Source organism: Panulirus ornatus, chromosome 17 (genome assembly GCF_036320965.1).
Source record: "Panulirus ornatus isolate Po-2019 chromosome 17, ASM3632096v1, whole genome shotgun sequence".
Lineage (NCBI taxonomy): Eukaryota > Metazoa > Arthropoda > Malacostraca > Decapoda > Palinuridae > Panulirus > Panulirus ornatus.
In genome coordinates, this window is record NC_092240.1 from 18,588,185 (window position 1) to 18,607,087 (window position 18,903).

The 18,903-nt window shown below is 38.6% G+C and overlaps 1 protein-coding gene across 1 annotated transcript in view; it reads left to right on the forward strand.

The window, feature by feature from the left end:
- The window catches only part of LOC139754592 (inositol hexakisphosphate and diphosphoinositol-pentakisphosphate kinase-like), a 264,046-nt gene extending 245,485 nt beyond the window's left edge, over positions 1 to 18,561 (forward strand). The window contains exons 14-15 of the mRNA XM_071671998.1: positions 9,301 to 9,507; positions 15,373 to 18,561. Of these exons, the coding sequence (XP_071528099.1) occupies positions 9,301 to 9,507; positions 15,373 to 16,058 (893 nt within the window). The 3' untranslated portion in view covers positions 16,059 to 18,561. The remainder of the gene's footprint in view (positions 1 to 9,300; positions 9,508 to 15,372) is intronic.
- Positions 18,562 to 18,903: the final 342 nt, after the last annotated feature.

The window sequence follows — 18,903 nt, forward strand, 5'->3', positions numbered from 1 at the left end:
TATATACATGTGTATGGGGGTGGGTTGGGCCATTTCTTTTGTCTGTTTCCTTGCGCTACCTCGCAAACGCGGGAGACAGCGACAAAGCAAAAAAAAAAAAAAGATATATATATATATATATATATATATATATATATATATATATATATATATATATATATATATATATTTTTTTTTGCTTTGTCGCTGTCTCCCGCGTTTGCGAGGTAGCGCAAGGAAACGGACGAAAGAAATGGCCCAACCCACCCCCATACACATGCCTTAATTCAATCTACTGACAGCACGTCAACCCCGGTATACCACATCGATCCAATTCACTCTATTCTTTGCCCTCCTTTCACCCTCCTGCATGTTCAGGCCCCGATCACACAAAATCTTTTTCACTCCATCTTTCCACCTCCAATTTGATCTCCCTCTTCTCCTCGTTCCCTCCACCTCCGACACATATATCCTCTTGGTCAATCTTTCCTCACTCATTCTCTCCATGTGACCAAACCATTTCAAAACACCCTCTTCTGCTCTCTCAACCACGCTCTTTTTATTTCCACACATCTCTCTTACCCTTACGTTACTTACTTGATCAAACCACCTCACGCCACACATTGTCCTCAAAGATCTCATTTCCAGCACATCCATCCTCCTGCGCACAACTCTATCCATAGTCCACGCCTCGCAACCATACAACATTGTTGGAACCACTATTCCTTCAAACATACCCATTTTTGCTTTCCGAGATAATGTTCTCGACTTCCACACATTCTTCAAGGCTCCCAGAATTTTCGCCCCCTCCCCCACTCTATGATCCACTTCCGCTTCCATGGTTCCATCCGCTGCCAGATCCACTCCCAGATATCTAAAACACTTCACTTCCTCCAGTTTTTCTCCATTCAAACTCACCTCCCAATTGAATTGACCCTCAACCCTACTGTACCTAATAACCTTGCTCTTATTCACATTTACTCTTAACTTTCTTCTTTCACACACTTTACCAAACTCAGTCACCAGCTTCTGCAGTTTCTCACATGAATCAGCCACCAGCGCTGTATCATCAGCGAACAACAACTGACTCACTTCCCAAGCTCTCTCATCCCCAACAGACTTCATACTTGCCCCTCTTTCCAAAACTCTTGCATTCACCTCCCTAACAACCCCATCCATAAACAAATTAAACAACCATGGAGACATCACACACCCCTGCCGCAAACCTACATTCACTGAGAACCAATCACTTTCCTCTCTTCCTACACGTACACATGCCTTACATCCTCGATAAAAACTTTTCACTGCTTCTAACAACTTTCCTCCCACACCATATATTCTTAATACCTTCCACAGAGCATCTCTATCAACTCTATCATATGCCTTCTCCAGATCCATAAATGCTACATACAAATCCATTTGCTTTTCTAAGTATTTCTCACATACATTCTTCAAAGCAAACACCTGATCCACACATCCTCTACCACTTCTGAAACCACACTGCTCTTCCCCAATCTGATGCTCTGTACATGCCTTCACCCTCTCAATCAATACCCTCCCATATAATTTGCCAGGAATACTCAACAAACTTATACCTCTGTAATTTGAGCACTCACTCTTATCCCCTTTGCCTTTATACAATGGCACTATGCACGCATTCCGCCAATCCTCAGGCACCTCACCATGAGTCATACATACATTAAATAACCTTACCAACCAGTCAACAATACAGTCACCCCCTTTTTTAATAAATTCCACTGCAATACCATCCAAACCTGCTGCCTTGCCGGCTTTCATCTTCCGCAAAGCTTTTACTACCTCTTCTCTGTTTACCAACTCATTTTCCCTAACCCTCGCACTTTGCACACCACCTTGACCAAAACACCCTATATCTGCCACTCTATCATCAAATATATTCAACAAACCTTCAAAATACTCACTCCATCTCCTTCTCACATCACCACTACTTGTTATCACCTCCCCATTTGCGCCCTTCACTGAAGTTCCCATTTGCTCCCTTGTCTTACGCACTTTATTTACCTCCTTCCAGAACATCTTTTTATTCTCCCTAAAATTTAATGATACTCTCTCACCCCAACTCTCATTTGCCCTTTTTTTCACCTCTTGCACCTTTCTCTTGACCTCCTGTCTCTTTCTTTTATACGTCTCCCACTCAATTTCATTTTTTCCCTGCAAAAATCGTCCAAATGCCTCTCTCTTCTCTTTCACTAATACTCTTACTTCTTCATCCACCACTCACTACCCTTTCTAATCAACCCACCTCCCACCACCCATATATATATATATATATATATATATATATATATATATATATATATATATATATATATATATATTTCTCTCTTTCTTTCAAAACTATTCGCCATTTCCCGCATTAGCAAGGTACCGTTAAGAACAGAGGACTGGGCCTCTGAGGGAATATCCTCACAAGGCCCCCTTCTCTGTTCCTTCTTCTGGAAAATTAAAAAAAAAAAAAAAAAAAAATCAAGAGGGGAGGACTTCCAGCCTCCCGCTCCCTCGCCTATTAGTCGCCTTCTACGACACGCAGGGAATACGTGGGAAGTATTCTTTCTTCCCTATCCCCAGGGACAAATATATATATATATATATATATATATATATATATATATATATATATATATATATATATATATATATATATTTTTTTTCATACTTTTCGTGGTTTCCCGCGTTTGCGAGGTAGCGTTTAGAACAGAGGACTGGGCCTCAGAGGGAAAATTCCCACCTGGCCCCCCTCTCCGTTCCTTCCTTTGGAGGAAAAAAAAAAAAAAACGAGAGGGGGAGGATTTCCAGCCACCCGCTCCCTTCCCTTTTAGTCACCTTGTACGACACCCAGGGAATACGTGGGAAGTATTCTTTCTCCCCTATCCCCATATATATATATATATATATATTTGGGAGTGGGGGGCTGGAAATCCTCCCCTCTCATTTTTTTTAATTTTCCAAAAGAAGGAATAGAGAAGGGGGCTAGGTGAGGATATTCCCTCAAAGGCCCAGTCCTCTGTTCTTAACACTACCTCGCTAACACGGGAAATTGCAAATAGTTTGAAAGAAAGAAAAATATATATATATATATATATATATATATATATATATATATATATATATATATATATATATATATATATATATATTAGGTACAGTAGGCTTGGGGGTCAAATCAATTGGGAGGTAAGTTTGAATGGAGAAAAACTGGAGGAAGTAAAGTGTTTTAGGTATCTGGGAGTGGATCTGGCAGCGGATGGAACCATGGAAGCGGAAGTGAATCATAGGGTGGGGGAGGGGGCGAAAATCCTGGGAGCCTTGAAGAATGTGTGGAAGTCGAGAACATTATCTCGGAAAGCAAAAATGGGTATGTTTGAAGGAATAGTGGTTCCAACAATGTTGTATTGTTGCGAGGCGTGGGCTATGGATAGAGTTGTGCGCAGGAGGGTGAATGTGCTGGAAATGAGATGTTTGAGGGCAATGTGTGGTGTGAGGTGGTTTGATCGAGTAAGTAACGTAAGGGTAAGAGAGATGTGTGGAAATAAAAAGAGCGTGGTTGAGAGAGCAGAAGAGGGTGTTTTGAAATGGTTTGGGCACATGGAGAGAATGAGTGAGGAAAGATTGACCAAGAGGATATATGTGTCAGAGGTGGAGGGAACGAGAAGTGGGAGACCAAATTGGAGGTGGAGAGATGGAGTGAAAAAGATTTTGTGTGATCGGGGCCTGAACATGCATGAACTTGCCCGCCTTTCACCCTCCTGCATGTTCGGGCCCCGATCACTCAAAATCTTTTTCACTCCATCTTTCCACCTCCAATTTGGTCTCCCACTTCTCCTCGTTCCCTCCACCTCCGGCACATATATCCTCTTGGTCAATCTTTCCTCACTCATTCTCTCCATGTGACCAAACCACTTCAAAACACCCTCTTCTGCTCTCTCAACCACGCTCTTTTTATTTCCACACATCTCTCTTACCCTTACGTTACTTACTCGATCAAACCACCTCACACCACACATTGTCCTCAAACATCTCATTTCCAGCACATCCACCCTCCTGCGCACAATTATATATATATATATATATATATATATATATATATATATATATATATATATATATATATATATTTGCTTTGTCGCTGTCTCCCGCGTTTGTGAGGTAGCGCAAGGAAACAGACGAAAGAAATGGCCCAACCCACCCCCATACATATGTATATACATACACGTCCACACACGCAAATATACATACCTACACAGCTTTCCATGGTTTACCCCAGACGCTTCACATGCCCTGATTCAATCCACTGACAGCACGTCAACCTCGGTATACCACATCGATCCCATTCACTCTATTCCTTGCCCTCCTTTCACCCTCCTGCATGTTCAGGCCCCGATCGCACAAAATCTTTTTCACTCCATCTTTCCACCTCCAATTTGTTCTCCCACTTCTCCTCGTTCCCTCCACCTCCGACACACATATCCTCTTAGGTCAATCTTTCCTCACCCATTCTCTCCATGTGCCCAAACCATTTCAAAACACCCTCTTCTGCTCTCTCAACCACGCTCTTTTTATTTCCACACATCTCTCTTACCCTTACGTTACTTACTCGATCAAACCACCTCACACCACACATTGTCCTCAAACATCTCATTTCCAGCACATCCACCCTCCTGCGCATAACTCTATCCATAGCCCACGCCTCGCAACCATACAAAATTGTTGGAACCACTATTCCTTCAAACATACCCATTTTTGCTTTCCGAGATAATGTTTTCGACTTCCACACATTCTTCAAGGCTCCCAGGATTTTTGCCCCCTCCCCCACCCTATGATCCACTTCCACTTCCATGGTTCCATCCGCTGCCAGATCCACTACCAGATATCTAAAACACTTTACTTCCTCCAGTTTTTCTCCATTCAAACTTGCCTCCCAATTGACTTGACCCTCAACCCTACTGTACCTAATAACCTTGCTCTTATTCACATTTACTCTTAACTTTCTTCTTTCACACACTTTACCAAACTCATATGATAGAGTTGATAGAGATGCTTTGTGGAAGAGCAGTTTCTCACATGAATCAGCCACCAGCGCTGTATCATCAGCAAACAACAACTGACTCACTTCCTAAGCTCTCTCATCCACAACAGACTTCATTCTTGCCCCTCTTTCCAAAACTCTTGCATTCACCTCCCTAACAACCCCATCCATAAACAAATTAAAGAACCATGGAGACATCACACACCCCTGCCGCAAACCTACATTCACTGAGAACTAATCACTTTCCTCTCTTCCTACATGTACACATGCCTTACATCCTCGATAAAAACTTTTCACTGCTTCTAACAACTTGCCACCCACACCATATATTCTTAATACCTTCCACAGAGCATCTCTATGAACGCTGTCATATGCCTTCTCCAGATCCATAAATGCTACATACAAATCCATTTGCTTTTCTAAGTATTTCTCACATATATTCTTCAAAGCAAACACCTGATCCACACATCCTCTACCACTTCTGAAACCACACTGCTCTTCCCCAGTCTGATGCTCTGTACATGCCTTCACCCTCTCAATCAATACCCTCCCATATAATTTACCAGGAATACTCAACAGACTTATACCTCTGTAATTTGAGCACTCACTCTTATCCCCTTTCCCTTTGTACAATGGCACTATGCACGCATTCTGCCAATCCTCAGGCACCTCACCATGAGTCATACATACATTATATAACCTTACCAACCAGTCAACAATAGAGTCACCCCCTTTTTTAATAAATTCCACTGCAATACCATCCAAACCTGCTGCCTTGCTAGCTTTCATCTTCCGGAAAGCTTTTACTACCTCTTCTCTGTTTACCAAATCATTTTCCCCAACCCTTTCAGTTTGCACACCACCTCGACCAAGACACCCTATATCTGCCACTCTATCATCAAACACATTCAACAAACCTTCAAAATACTCACTCCATCTCCTTCTCACATCACCACTACTTGTTATCACCTCCCCATTAGCGCCCTTCACTGAAGTTCCCATTTGCTCCCTTGTCTTACGCACTTTATTTACTGGAGGAAGTAAAGTGTTTTAGATATCTGGGAGTGGATCTGGCAGCGGATGGAACCATGGAAGCGGAAGTGAATCATAGGGTGGGGGAGGGGGCGAAAATCCTGGGAGAATTGAAGAATGTTTGGAAGTCGAGAACATTATCTCGGTAAGCAAAAATGGGTATGTTTGAAGGAATAGTTGTTCCAACAATGTTGTATGGTTGCGAGGCGTGGGCTATGGATAGAGTTGTGCGCAGGAGGGTGGATGTGCTGGAAACGAGATGTTTGAGGACAATGTGTGGTGTGAGGTGGTTTGATCGAGTAAGTAATGTAAGGGTAAGAGAGATGTGTGGAAATAAAAAGAGCGTGGTTGAGAGAGCAGAAGAGGGTGTTTTGAAATGGTTTGGTCACATGGAGAGAATGAGTGAGGAAAGATTGACCAAGAGGATATATGTGTCGGAGGTGGAGGGAACGAGGAGAAATGGGAGACCAAATTGGAGGTGGAAAGATGGAGTGAAAAAGATTTTGAGTGATTGGGGCCTGAACATGCAGGAGGGTGAAAGGCGGGCAAGGAATAGAGTGAATTGGATCGATGTGGTATACCGGGGTTGACGTGCTGTCAGTGGATTGAATCAGGGCATGTGAAGCGTCTGGGGTAAACCATGGAAAGCTGTGTGGGGCCTGGATGTGGAAAGGGAGCTGTGGTTTCGGGCATTATTGCATGACAGCTAGAGACTGAGTGTGAACGAATGAGGCCTTTTTTGTCTTTTCCTAGCACTACCCCGCACACATGAGGGGGGAGGGGGATGGTATTCCATGTGTGGCGGGGTGGCGATGGGAATGAATAAAGGCAGACAGTGTGAATTGTGTGCATGGGTATATATGTATGTGTCTGTGTGTGTATATATATGTGTACATTGAGATGTATAGGTATGTATATTTACGTGTGTGTGTATACATGTGTATGGGGGTGGGTTGGGCCACATCTTTCGTCTGTTTCCTTGCGCTACCTCGCAAACGCAGGGAGACAGCGACAAAGCAAAATAAATATAAATAATTAATATATAATATATATATATATATATATATATATATATATATATATATATATATATATATATATATATATATGGATGGTATTGCAGGGGAATTTATTAAAGAAGGAGGCGACTGTATTATTGACTGGTTGGTAAGGTTATTTAATGTATGTATGACTCATGGTGAGTTGCCTGAGGATTGGCGGAATGCATGCATAGTGCCATTGTACAAAGGCAAAGGGGATAAGAGTGAGTGCTCAAATTACAGAGGTATAAGTTTGTTGAGTATTCCTGGTAAATTATATGGGAGGGTATTGATTGAGAGGGTGAAGGCACGTACAGAGCATCAGATTGGGGAAGAGCAGTGTGGTTTCAGAAGTGGTAGAGGATGTGTGGATCAGGTGTTTGCTTTGAAAAATGTATGTGAGAAATACTTAGAAAAGCAAATGGATTTGTATGTAGCATTTATGGATCTGGAGAAGGCATATGATAGAGTTGATAGAGATTCTCTGTGGAAGGTATTAAGAATATATGGTGTGGGAGGAAGTTGTTAGAAGCAGTGAAAAGTTTTTATCGAGGATGTAAGGCATGTGTACGTGTAGGAAGAGAGGAAAGTGGTTGGTTCTCAGTGAATGTAGGTTTGCGGCAGGGGTGTGTGATGTCTCCATGGTTGTTTAATTTGTTTATGGATGGGGTTGTTAGGGAGGTAAATGCAAGAGTTTTGGAAAGAGGGGCAAGTATGAAGTCTGTTGGGGATGAGAGATCTTGGGAAGTGAGTCAGTTGTTGTTCGCTGATGATACAGCGCTGGTGGCTGATTCATGTGAGAAACTGCAGAAGCTGGTGACTGAGTTTGGTAAAGTGTGTGAAAGAAGAAAGTTAAGAGTAAATGTGAATAAGAGCAAGGTTATTAGGTACAGTAAGGTTGAGGGTCAAGTCAATTGGGAGGTAAGTTTGAATGGAGGAAAACTGGAGGAAGTAAAGTGTTTTAGATATCTGGGAGTGGATCTGGCAGCGGATGGAACCATGGAAGCGGAAGTGGATCATATGGTGGGGGAGGGGGCGAAAATCCTGGGAGCCTTGAAGAATGTGTGGAAGTCGAGAACATTATCTCAGAAAGCAAAAATGGGTATGTTTGAAGGAATAGTGGTTCCAACAATGTTGTATGGTTGTGAGGCGTGGGCTATGGATAGAGTTGTGCGCAGGAGGATGGATGTGCTGGAAATGAGATGTTTGAGGACAATGTGTGGTGTGAGGTGGTTTGATCGAGTAAGTAACGTAAGGGTAAGAGAGATGTGTGGAAATAAAAAGAGCGTGGTTGAGAGAGCAGAAGAGGGTGTTTTGAAATGGTTTGGGCGCATGGAGAGAATGAGTGAGGAAAGATTGACTAAGAGGATATATGTGTCGGAGGTGGAGGGAACGAGGAGAAGAGGGAGACCAAATTGGAGGTGGAAAGATGGAGTGAAAAAGATTGTGTGATCGGGGCCTGAACATGCAGGAGGGTGAAAGGAGGGCAAGGAATAGAGTGAATTGGAGCGATGTGGTATACCGGGGTTGACGTGCTGTCAGTGGATTGAATCAAGGCATGTGAAGCGTCTGGGGTAAACCATGGAAAGCTGTGTAGGTATGTATATTTGCGTGTGTGGACGTATGTATATACATGTGTATGGGGGTGGGTTGGGCCATTTCTTTCGTCTGTTTCCTTGCGCTACCTCGCAAACGCGGGAGACAGCGGCAAAAAAAAAAAATATATATATATATATGTATATATATATATATATATATATATATATATATATATATATATATATATATATATATATATATATATATATATATATATCCCTGGGGATAGGGGAGAAATAATACTTCCCACGTATTCCCTGCGTGTCGTAGAAGGCGACTAAAAGGGGAGGGAGCGGGGGGGCTGGAAATCCTTCCCTCTCGTTTTTTTTAATTTTCCAAAAGAAGGAACAGAGAATGAGGCCAGGTGAGGATATTCCCTCAGAGGCCCAGTCCTCTGTTCTTAACTCTACCTTGCTAACGCGGGAAATGGCGAATAGTATGAAAGAAAAAGAAATATATATAAAATGTTTGTGTGTCTGTGTGTGTGCATTTGTGCATGTTCACAGCTCACTAAGACAGCTATAATCACCACATACCAGCAATGACTTTTATTCACTGACAAAATTTTCCAAATCCTATTTGCAGATCTTGAAGGTCTTGGTGGGGTACCTTCTATTCGACCACTGGAGACATTGCACAATGCTCTTTCGTTGCGCCAATTGGATGCTTTCCTGGAGCGGATGGCTTTGGCACAGTTTCGCACACCTCTGTCCTCCCCTCCAAAGATGCCTTCGACCCCAAGACATCCTCGTTCACAACCACCACCTTTAGGTCTTCAATCACCATCGTCCAGTAAGTGGTCAAGAGACTCCTCCTTGGAGATAATATAGAAAAAATAATTGTCTTGGGGGAATAATGCTGCTGTAACATAAGAATGCATTTGTCATTAAACATTAGTGATGAGTTTACTCTAATTGTAGGAAAAATATTCTTATTGATTAGTGTCTTGTAGATAAATCTTTGAGATACTTATCCAGTTATATACTAAATGATTCTCGGTATTTTTGCAACATTTACTGCATGGGATTTAGTTGTGAACATAGCTTAATAGTTTTAACAATATCTGGTAGGGGCAGGCCATATATTTTTTAGAATACAATTCAGTTTTGTAGAAATTTTTAGTGTCAGCACCCTCCATAGGTTTAACTTTATCTCATAGCATTCATAAAATTCACTTATATTCATAAAGACAGTGATCATTGAGTATGCAATACGGGTTTTACTTTTTTGTACAATGATCTGTTTTCTAAGATCATTGCAAGAGAGGACTGACATAATACCAGATTAAGATTACTTTTTCCCCTTTTAAAGGCTGAAATAGTCTTAGATTAACATAGGATATTTTGTATGGTGATAATTGTCATATTTCATTTTATGTGGTCATACTGTACATATATTTTATATAGATATATCTGTTTTTCTCCATGTAGAGGTAATCAACTTAGTTACGCACTTAGTGACAAAATTAAATGTAATTCTATATATTGGTATCTTAATAGAGGATCTTGTGCATTGAAAAAATCTAATAGTTATAGATTTAGAAATATGATTTATTAACTGGTTTCATTGTTAGATTGTACTCATGAAGTCTTTAACAGTCATTGCTTAGGCAAACCTGTAAGTATATAGGCATAATGACAGTATACAGTTGAATATGTGAGTATGTTTGTAACACTGCCTGCTTTGAGATTATTTGATTTTTTATGTAACTGAATTCTTTTAAGACAGGAGCTTATTCACTTCACCATTTATCATTACAGCTCTAGTGATATGCACGAATATTTGTGCTCCCTAAGTATTTGCTGACTGCTTTTGCTAATATTCTGACTTCTAGTAATTAAGTTTGATTGACTGATGTTCATTTTACCAAGTATATGCTTTGAATGGCCATCATACTTAGTGTGGTTAAATTTTCTTTAAAAAAAAACATTCAGAAATACTGAAAGTCCTCACAGTTTCAGTTGTCTTTATTTCAAGAAACTCTTCAGATTAAAATTTGGACAAGTTTTTGAAATTTCTGGATTCAAATTTATTAGCAGTGAATAAGTTTTTGGTGTTCTTCCTGATGATAGGTTAAGGTCTTCATCAAATATAGATTTCCTCTAAGTAGAGTTACAAATGAAGTAATGACTGATTTGAAAGAAAACTTAATAACTACACTTGCATTGTGCTCTACTAGCATATTGATATACATGCAGAAAATGCTAGCTGTTTTGATTTGATATTTGATATTTGATATTTGAACTGTAAAATTTATTTCCCAGTATTTGAGCAAATATGAGCCAATCAAGAAAGAAACTAATCTCTCTTTAAATCTTCAATCCTTGCATTACACTATTGTAGACAGTCTGAAATTTGGAGGTCTTACAGTATGGATTTACATGATATTGAAACATTAGATATGCTCTACATAATCATGAATCACTAAGATAAACACTTATACTAGCTTTAAGTGTTAAGCATTATTTATATTAAAATACATCATAGAAAATAATAATGTAAAATTTCATTATACAGTATGAGAAAGTAATAATGTAAAATTTCATTATACAGTATGAGAAAGTAATAATGTAAAATTTCATTATACAGTATGCTACACGATAATTCACATACTTATAAACTTATGCAGTTGCATATGATTAAACACAGTTCTTATATGAAACAATGATTGAATACAGGGAAATATTTGTGTAACATTTATATGTGCAGTAGCCATTGCTTGTGATGAAAGTTCAATAGAGTTGTGTAAATTCCCACAAGAATGAGTACAGATTCATCTCACACACACACACACACACACACACACACACATACATACATATATATATATATATATATATATATATATATATATATATATATATATATATATATATATATATATATATATGTATATATGTATATATATATATATATATATATATATATATATATATATATATATATATATATATATATATATATATATATATGCGTATATATATATATATATATATATATATATATATATATATATATATATATATATATATATATATATATATATATATATACATGCAAACAAACAAGTGCATACATGTCATGTATTCCTTTATAACATTCAGTAAACCATAACATGCATATATGAACAATAAAATCATGCATTTAGTATAGTATTAACGCATGTGTACATGCATTCATTTGGTCATTATTATACCCTTTCTTTAGTTGAACAGTTAAGTTGTAGAATTCTCTTCCTTATGTTGTCATTCTTTCTTTCTGTAATCATTTTACCTTTAAAGAGTCAGGTCTGTAGACAGAAGCACAGCCCTGATAGTTTGTACATTCTTTTTCTCTTACTCTTTTTGTCTCTTTATCTAAAATGGCCTTGTTAGGGACATGTCTTGCTCATGCTATTTCAGTCACTATAAAGAAGTATCTACACATGTTCACATCAATGAATCTACTTACATGCATAAATAACTCACTCTGAGAATGAAGACTTGGAACAGGCATTGATTTACCAACTTGTCTCACTGATGAGTATGGACTGTAAGGTTCTGAAGATGATTAAGAAGCAAGTAGATGATTTTCTGTGGAGGAGAAATAAACTAATAAGAGACAACTTGATCTGAGGAAAAGGAGATCATGTGTAACAAACCTCATAGATTTCTGAGAGAGAGTGAGGCTGCATGATAGGCTGATTAAGAAGCTGGATCAACAGATAGGAATAAGGGGGGAAACTTTTTCAGTGGATAGATTATTTCAGTTGAAAGGAGTAAAGGATGCATGTCAGTGAAGCCTTCTCTAAATGTTTGAGATGACCAGCAATGTACAACAGGGGTCTGTTCTGGGACCATTTTTACCTCTTGATCTATGTAAATGACTTGCCTAAAAGTATGGATTCCAGTCTGAATTCGTTTGCAGATGATGCAGAGGTCATGAGGAAAGTGAAATGTAAGGTGGATTGCATCAACTTACAAGGGTACTCAAACAAACTTCAAAGTTGGTCTGATACATAGATGATGGAATTCAACCCAAGCAAATGTGAAGTAATCAGGTTGGGACAAGGTGAAAGAAGGCCTCATTATGAGTGTTATCTAGTAGGAAATAAACTCCAGGATTCTATGAGTAAGAAGGACTTGGGAGTTGATATCCTTCCAAACGTGTCACCAGTGTCCCACATTAGGAGAATAGTTAAGAGAACAGATTGTCTTCAGGAAAATATCAAAAGAACTCTTAAGTATATGGAATAGGGTGTGTATGCACAGCCAAAAAAATTGCTCCTGAAGAAGCACAGACCTGATAGAGAAAGTCCAGAGGAGGTAGCAAAAAATGGTACCAAAACTAAGAGTGTTGAGTTACAGGGAAAGGCCAAGGGCTTCAGATTTTCCCACCTTGGAAGAGAGAAGAGTGAGAGATGACCAGATTACAACCTTTAAGTTTTCAAATGAAATCAGTGATGTAGACTGTAATCAGTTTTTCAAGAGATGTAGGGATAGAGGAACATAACATGAAATTGATCAAGAAATTTGTTAGAAAATATGTAAAGAAATACTTTTATAGCATAAGAGTGGTGAGTGAATGGAATGAAATGAATGAGGATATAGTTAATGCAGACAACATACAGAGATTTATGAAATTGTATGATAGTAGACATTGTTCAAGAAATGGGGCCCCACAAGTGTAAAACTCACTTCCCTTATGTTACAAATAGGTACTTACAAATAGGTAGCTACACATGCAAGAGATGAGATACCATAAATGTAGAACTCCCTTCCCATACAAATTGGTAATTTACACTCACAGTGTTGGAAATCATAGGCTTAAGGGCAAAAATGTGGAGGACCACGAGGCTTTAAAAGGGCAAGAGATGGATCACACAAGAAAACTGCCTATTACACATCTGTCAGGTAATATAGGAGGAGAGAGAGGGCAGAAATTAGGAAATAAGTTTGCAACCAAAACTCTGTAGCAGTGGAACAAAGATCTGGGGATATTGATTCACTAGGGTGGAGTGAAGTACTGAATAAAACTACAGAGAAGACAGTATACTGTATTAGAGATGGAATGATTAGGGAAACTTATAAAATATTGAAAGGTTCAGAAAGTAGAGAGTATTTAGGATGAATAGATGATGTAGAAAAAGACGAATCACAGCTCAAAGAGCTAGCTGCAGATATGCTGCAGCAAAACTGAAAGATATGGTGCAGGTTAAGGGTGATAGATGTAGGTTATTTGCTGTTTTGGGTTTGAAAGAAAACCATATTTCAACTGGAGAAAAAAGTGTAACAAAGAAAGAAGAGTACATTAGAAGACTGCTGGAGACTATAGATGTACCAAATACAACTCCTGAGGCAAAAGAATCTAAGGGACTTTATAGATGCAGTCAAGACATGCGAGGATTTTCCAGTCACATTTGGATTCTGTATGGAGCAGTGCAGCCAAGACGTTCTTCACCAGGATAGAAAACTTGCTAACACAATTTGCTTGCAATCCTTGTCTCTTAAGTTTGTAGTGAGGTGTTTCTGTCATGACTGTGTTAAGAGTTTTCTTTCTTGTCTCAGCTTTTCAAGGAAGTTTGCTGTTTGGGCAGATGACTTATCCAGATTAAACTTCGTTAATAGAAATTTTGATAAAGGAGAGATCTTTCATTTGGTGTCCACTCCTTTGGAGTGACACCTTAGTGGATTTTTAAACCAGATTGATGAAGTAGACAGAGAGCAATTCTATATGTAGGCAGCGGACACTTCTTTGAAAGATGTAGGAATAGGAACTCTAGAGGAATTAACATGAAAGAATGCAAGAAATCTTTTGAGAAAGATGTGAAGAACTTTTATAGTATAAGAGTGGTGTATGAATGAAATTATATGACAGAGTGGTGTATGAATGAAATTATATGACTGAGGATATGATTAATGTAGACAGCATACAGCAATCTAAGAAGTTGTATGATGTAGGATGTTTGAGAGATACGGCCTCACAAGTGTAAAACATCCTTCCCGTACAGTACAGATTGGTAATTACATGCAAGCAGAGTTGGTGACACCCCATGATATGTAGATTCCTATGCTGTGTGACAATTTCAGTCTGTATTTAAGAAGTAATCAAAATTTTGTCATACTGTATGAAGAGAAAGACATTTTGAGAATAAGAACTTTAAAGATGTGTGGTCCTCAAATTTAGTGAATGCATGATTTGGTCATTATCAATATTATTCTAAATCTGAAGCATAATGATAGTAAATTAAGTCATGCATGTACATGTGATGCACTTTGTTTACATAGGCAAACACAGATTAGCAGAAAAATGCATTCATATACATGTACCAAGAACATGAATATTATTACATGCACAGACAGATTATATACACACAAACACAAGTATCCAGATGATATAGAAACAAATGCATTTGTCAGTAATGTTTGACTTTTACAATTGTTTAGTAGAAAATAATCATATTTCAATCTGGCTTTGAAAAATCAAGTATTATCATAATATAAAATGTGATTTGCATGATATAAACAAAATCTCATTACTCAAAACTGTATCATATGTAATAGTAGTGATAGTGCCCTATTGCTGTGGGCAAGTGATAGTGCAGTTACCTCCGCTTTGATGACCATTAGAGTAGTGAAGGATTCTGTGTGAGCATTTGTCCCGCTCCTTCTCCCCCAGGTATTGGCTGGTCTGGGCCTCCATCCTTCGTCTCGTCTTCTGGCCCCTCCTCCCCCAACATCAACACATTGGAGTTCTTCTCTCACCTGCACCGCTACGACACCTACATGCCACCACCATCACCACAGTTCCTCAGTCCTATTACTCCCTTTACCACCACAGTCACTACAGTTGCCACCACCACTTTAAATGCTATTTGTACTAGTGAACACATGCATCACCATCCTTACAACACCAAAACCTCTTCTGCTGCCACCAGTCATACTGCTACCACAGCTGTTCCTGCTAAAGATGATGGAGGTGCTTCTGTCACTGATGTGGCTGCTGCTGCTGCTTCTAGACTCATATCAGAACTAACCAACAGCACCACTCCTGGTCACAACCAGGAGCTAGTAGGCTTCACAGCTGAACTCAGTTATGTAGCCGAGCTGAGCACTGGGGAGGCAGAAATAGGTACCTCAGGCCTCTCTGGAGAGGCTAGTGGCCCTGCTTCACCTTCTGAGGGCTCAGAAAGCTTGGGCTCACATTCCCAGACTGAGGTGGCATCCATCATAGAGAGAGGTGACACAGCCACACCTGACACTCACAGTGATGTTCAAGATCAAGACATCTCTTGCAGTGAGATGCCAGAACCTGAAAACAACCTCTTGCTCATATCCAGTGACAGGAGTGCCACCTCAGACTGATGTATGGTGGTTATGTATCACTTAATAATGTTTTAAAGAACAGCTTTATAGGCTATTTAAGTATTTAAGTATTCATCCAGTTTTCATATTACCTTGCTAAATTCTTTCTAACAAAGAACATTGTGATAATTGTGTTTCTCTTAGTAGCTGTTCTTTTAACCCTAGTGATTTCCATTATTTGTGCCAAGTGTAAGCCTTTAGCACTGTGAATGCATGTTTTCATTGCCCAGTGTTTTTGTTTCTGCTAACTATGGTTCTCATATACCACATAGTATAAATATCTTTACTACTGAGGTTATCTTTATTTTCAGTAGAATGGATGTATCATTGGAATTAGGAATATATATATGTATATATATTATAAATTTGATAGTAAAGGAAACAGTGTTGAATTTATAAGAGTTAAGCTTTTTTAAATTCATGATCATTGCAATATATCAAAGTAAGCATTTAATTATGTGATATTTTTTCATCATTTAACTCTGCATCTTCAGTAGGGAACTGTTAGACACTATTTATGCTGTACAGTACCTGAAAATTAATAAAAGGATACACTAATTGTATTTAAGGTACAAGTAGTGCCAGTCCCTGTGTGACAGCCACATATAGTTTATTGCATATTCACTATACCTCGTAATTTCTCACCAGACACCTACACTTTTTTCTTTGTTCAGATCGATAGTCATTTCAGTTTGTTGATCCAGTAACCTAGCAGTACATTTTCTTCTGGTATTTATTATTAAGACCACTTAAAAGACATTTGCAAGTCACTTCTTCTCATCTCAGTTACAGCAACATATTCAGGTTTTGATTTAGAAAACCAAGTTACCATAACATAGTTTCACCTACTTCCAACAAGTATTTATAGCCAAGAATGACCCCTGAAAACAGTGAATCAATCTTTATATCATTAACCCTCCAGTGGCGTCACCATTGGTAATTGCCCAAAAAGATCTTTTCCATGTAATACTTTAAAGTAAGTAGTATAGATATTGTGCATCATTGAAATGAAAATGGAGACATCTGTAAGTTGTTCTGGAAAAGGTTGATTCTTATGTATTTTACAAGGGTCATTATGTCTGTCTCATGGATTTTTTTCATTATATGCATTCTAAAGACTTGAATGGATAGATTAATTTAACCTAGGGATATAGATGGATAGGATGGTTTACAGAAGCTTCAAGACCAGTTGTCACTGTTTCATTTTAACTTGATTTATGATTTATTGTATATCATGACCCAGAATAATCGAGTCATTAACAATAGTAATGGGTTACTGAAACTGATTCTAGCTTAAGTGACAAAGAATTAAAGTCTGCCTTGCATAAGCATAATTGATTAGTCAACTATATTGATCAGTTTGAATCTTTGACTGAACATGTTATTTAATGGGGAAAATGCAGTTCATATTTAAACATCCTTTATACACTGTTCATATACTAATACAAAAAGTTGTAAGGAGCCATAATTCTTCATTGAAATTTCATATAATGAGCTGTACATGCCTATGCTAGTAATTAATCAGATTGGTATTTTTATGACATTTTCATTTCCTGTAGGATAGGTAGATAGCTTCTTTCATATTTTCTAATTTCTTTTTCTGCTGTAGTAAGTCAGTATCAGGAACAAATGAATAGCGATCTCAAACTCACACCCTGTCTCAAGTTGTCATGTGTAATATAGGGTAGGTAATTAGGTACTCAAGCCAAGTGTTTTGTTCAGAATTTTTGTACAGAAGCTACTGATTTCCCATTCAAGGTAAGGAGTGGGGTATTCCCCATTTCCAGCATTCAGCCAGTTGGTTATAAGAGATTATTCCATATTCAGAAGTCTTTGTAGTTAAAGATTAGCTTAGAAAGGTACTCTGATCTGATTGGTGGTTTCCAAAGTCAGATTGTAATTCATCTGAGGGTATAGTATTATTGGTGGTTTTGTATGCTGGGGTTTTATCCATGACCCTTCCATCTAATTAGAGTAAGATGAAATGTCAGTGTTAAAAAGCGCCTTCTGTCCTGATTATAGATAATTAGGAATTGGTGCTTTGTTACTGCTTTGTATTTGCTTTCAGAATCTGAAAGACATAAATCACATGATTTAGATGGTCCAAATCATTTTCAGAAATGATACACCATGGAAAGTTTTGTGGGGCCTGGATGTGGAAAGGGAGCTGTTGTTTCGGTGCATTATACATGACAGTTAAAGACTGAGTGTGAACGAATGTGGCCTTTGTTGTCTTTTCCTAGTGCTACCTCGAGCACATGCTGGGGGAGGGGGTTGTTATTTCATGTGTGGTGGGGTGGGGATGGGAATGAATAAAGGCAGACAGTATGAATTATGTACATGTGTATATATGTATATGTCTGTGTGTGTATATATATGTATACGCTGAGATGTATAGGTATGTATATTTGCGTGTGTGGACGTGTAGGTATATACATGTGTATGTAGGTGGGTTGGGCCATTCTTTTGTCTGTTTCCTTGCACTACCTTGCTAACGTGGGAGATAGCGACAAAGCAAAATAAATCAATAAATATATGGATTGAATCGGGGCGTGTGGGGCGTCTGGGGTGAGCCGTGGGGGGCTGTGTGGGTATGTATGTTTGCGTGTGTGGACGTATGTGTATACATGTGTGTGGGGGTGGGTTGGGCCATTTCTTTTGTATGTTTCCTTGCGCTACCTCGCAAACGCGGGAAACAGCGACAAAGCAAAAAAAAAATATATATATATATATATATATATATATATATATATATATATATATATATATATATATATATATTATCCCTGGGGATAGGGGAGAAAGAACACTTCCCACGTATTCCCTGTGTGTCTTAGAAGACGAA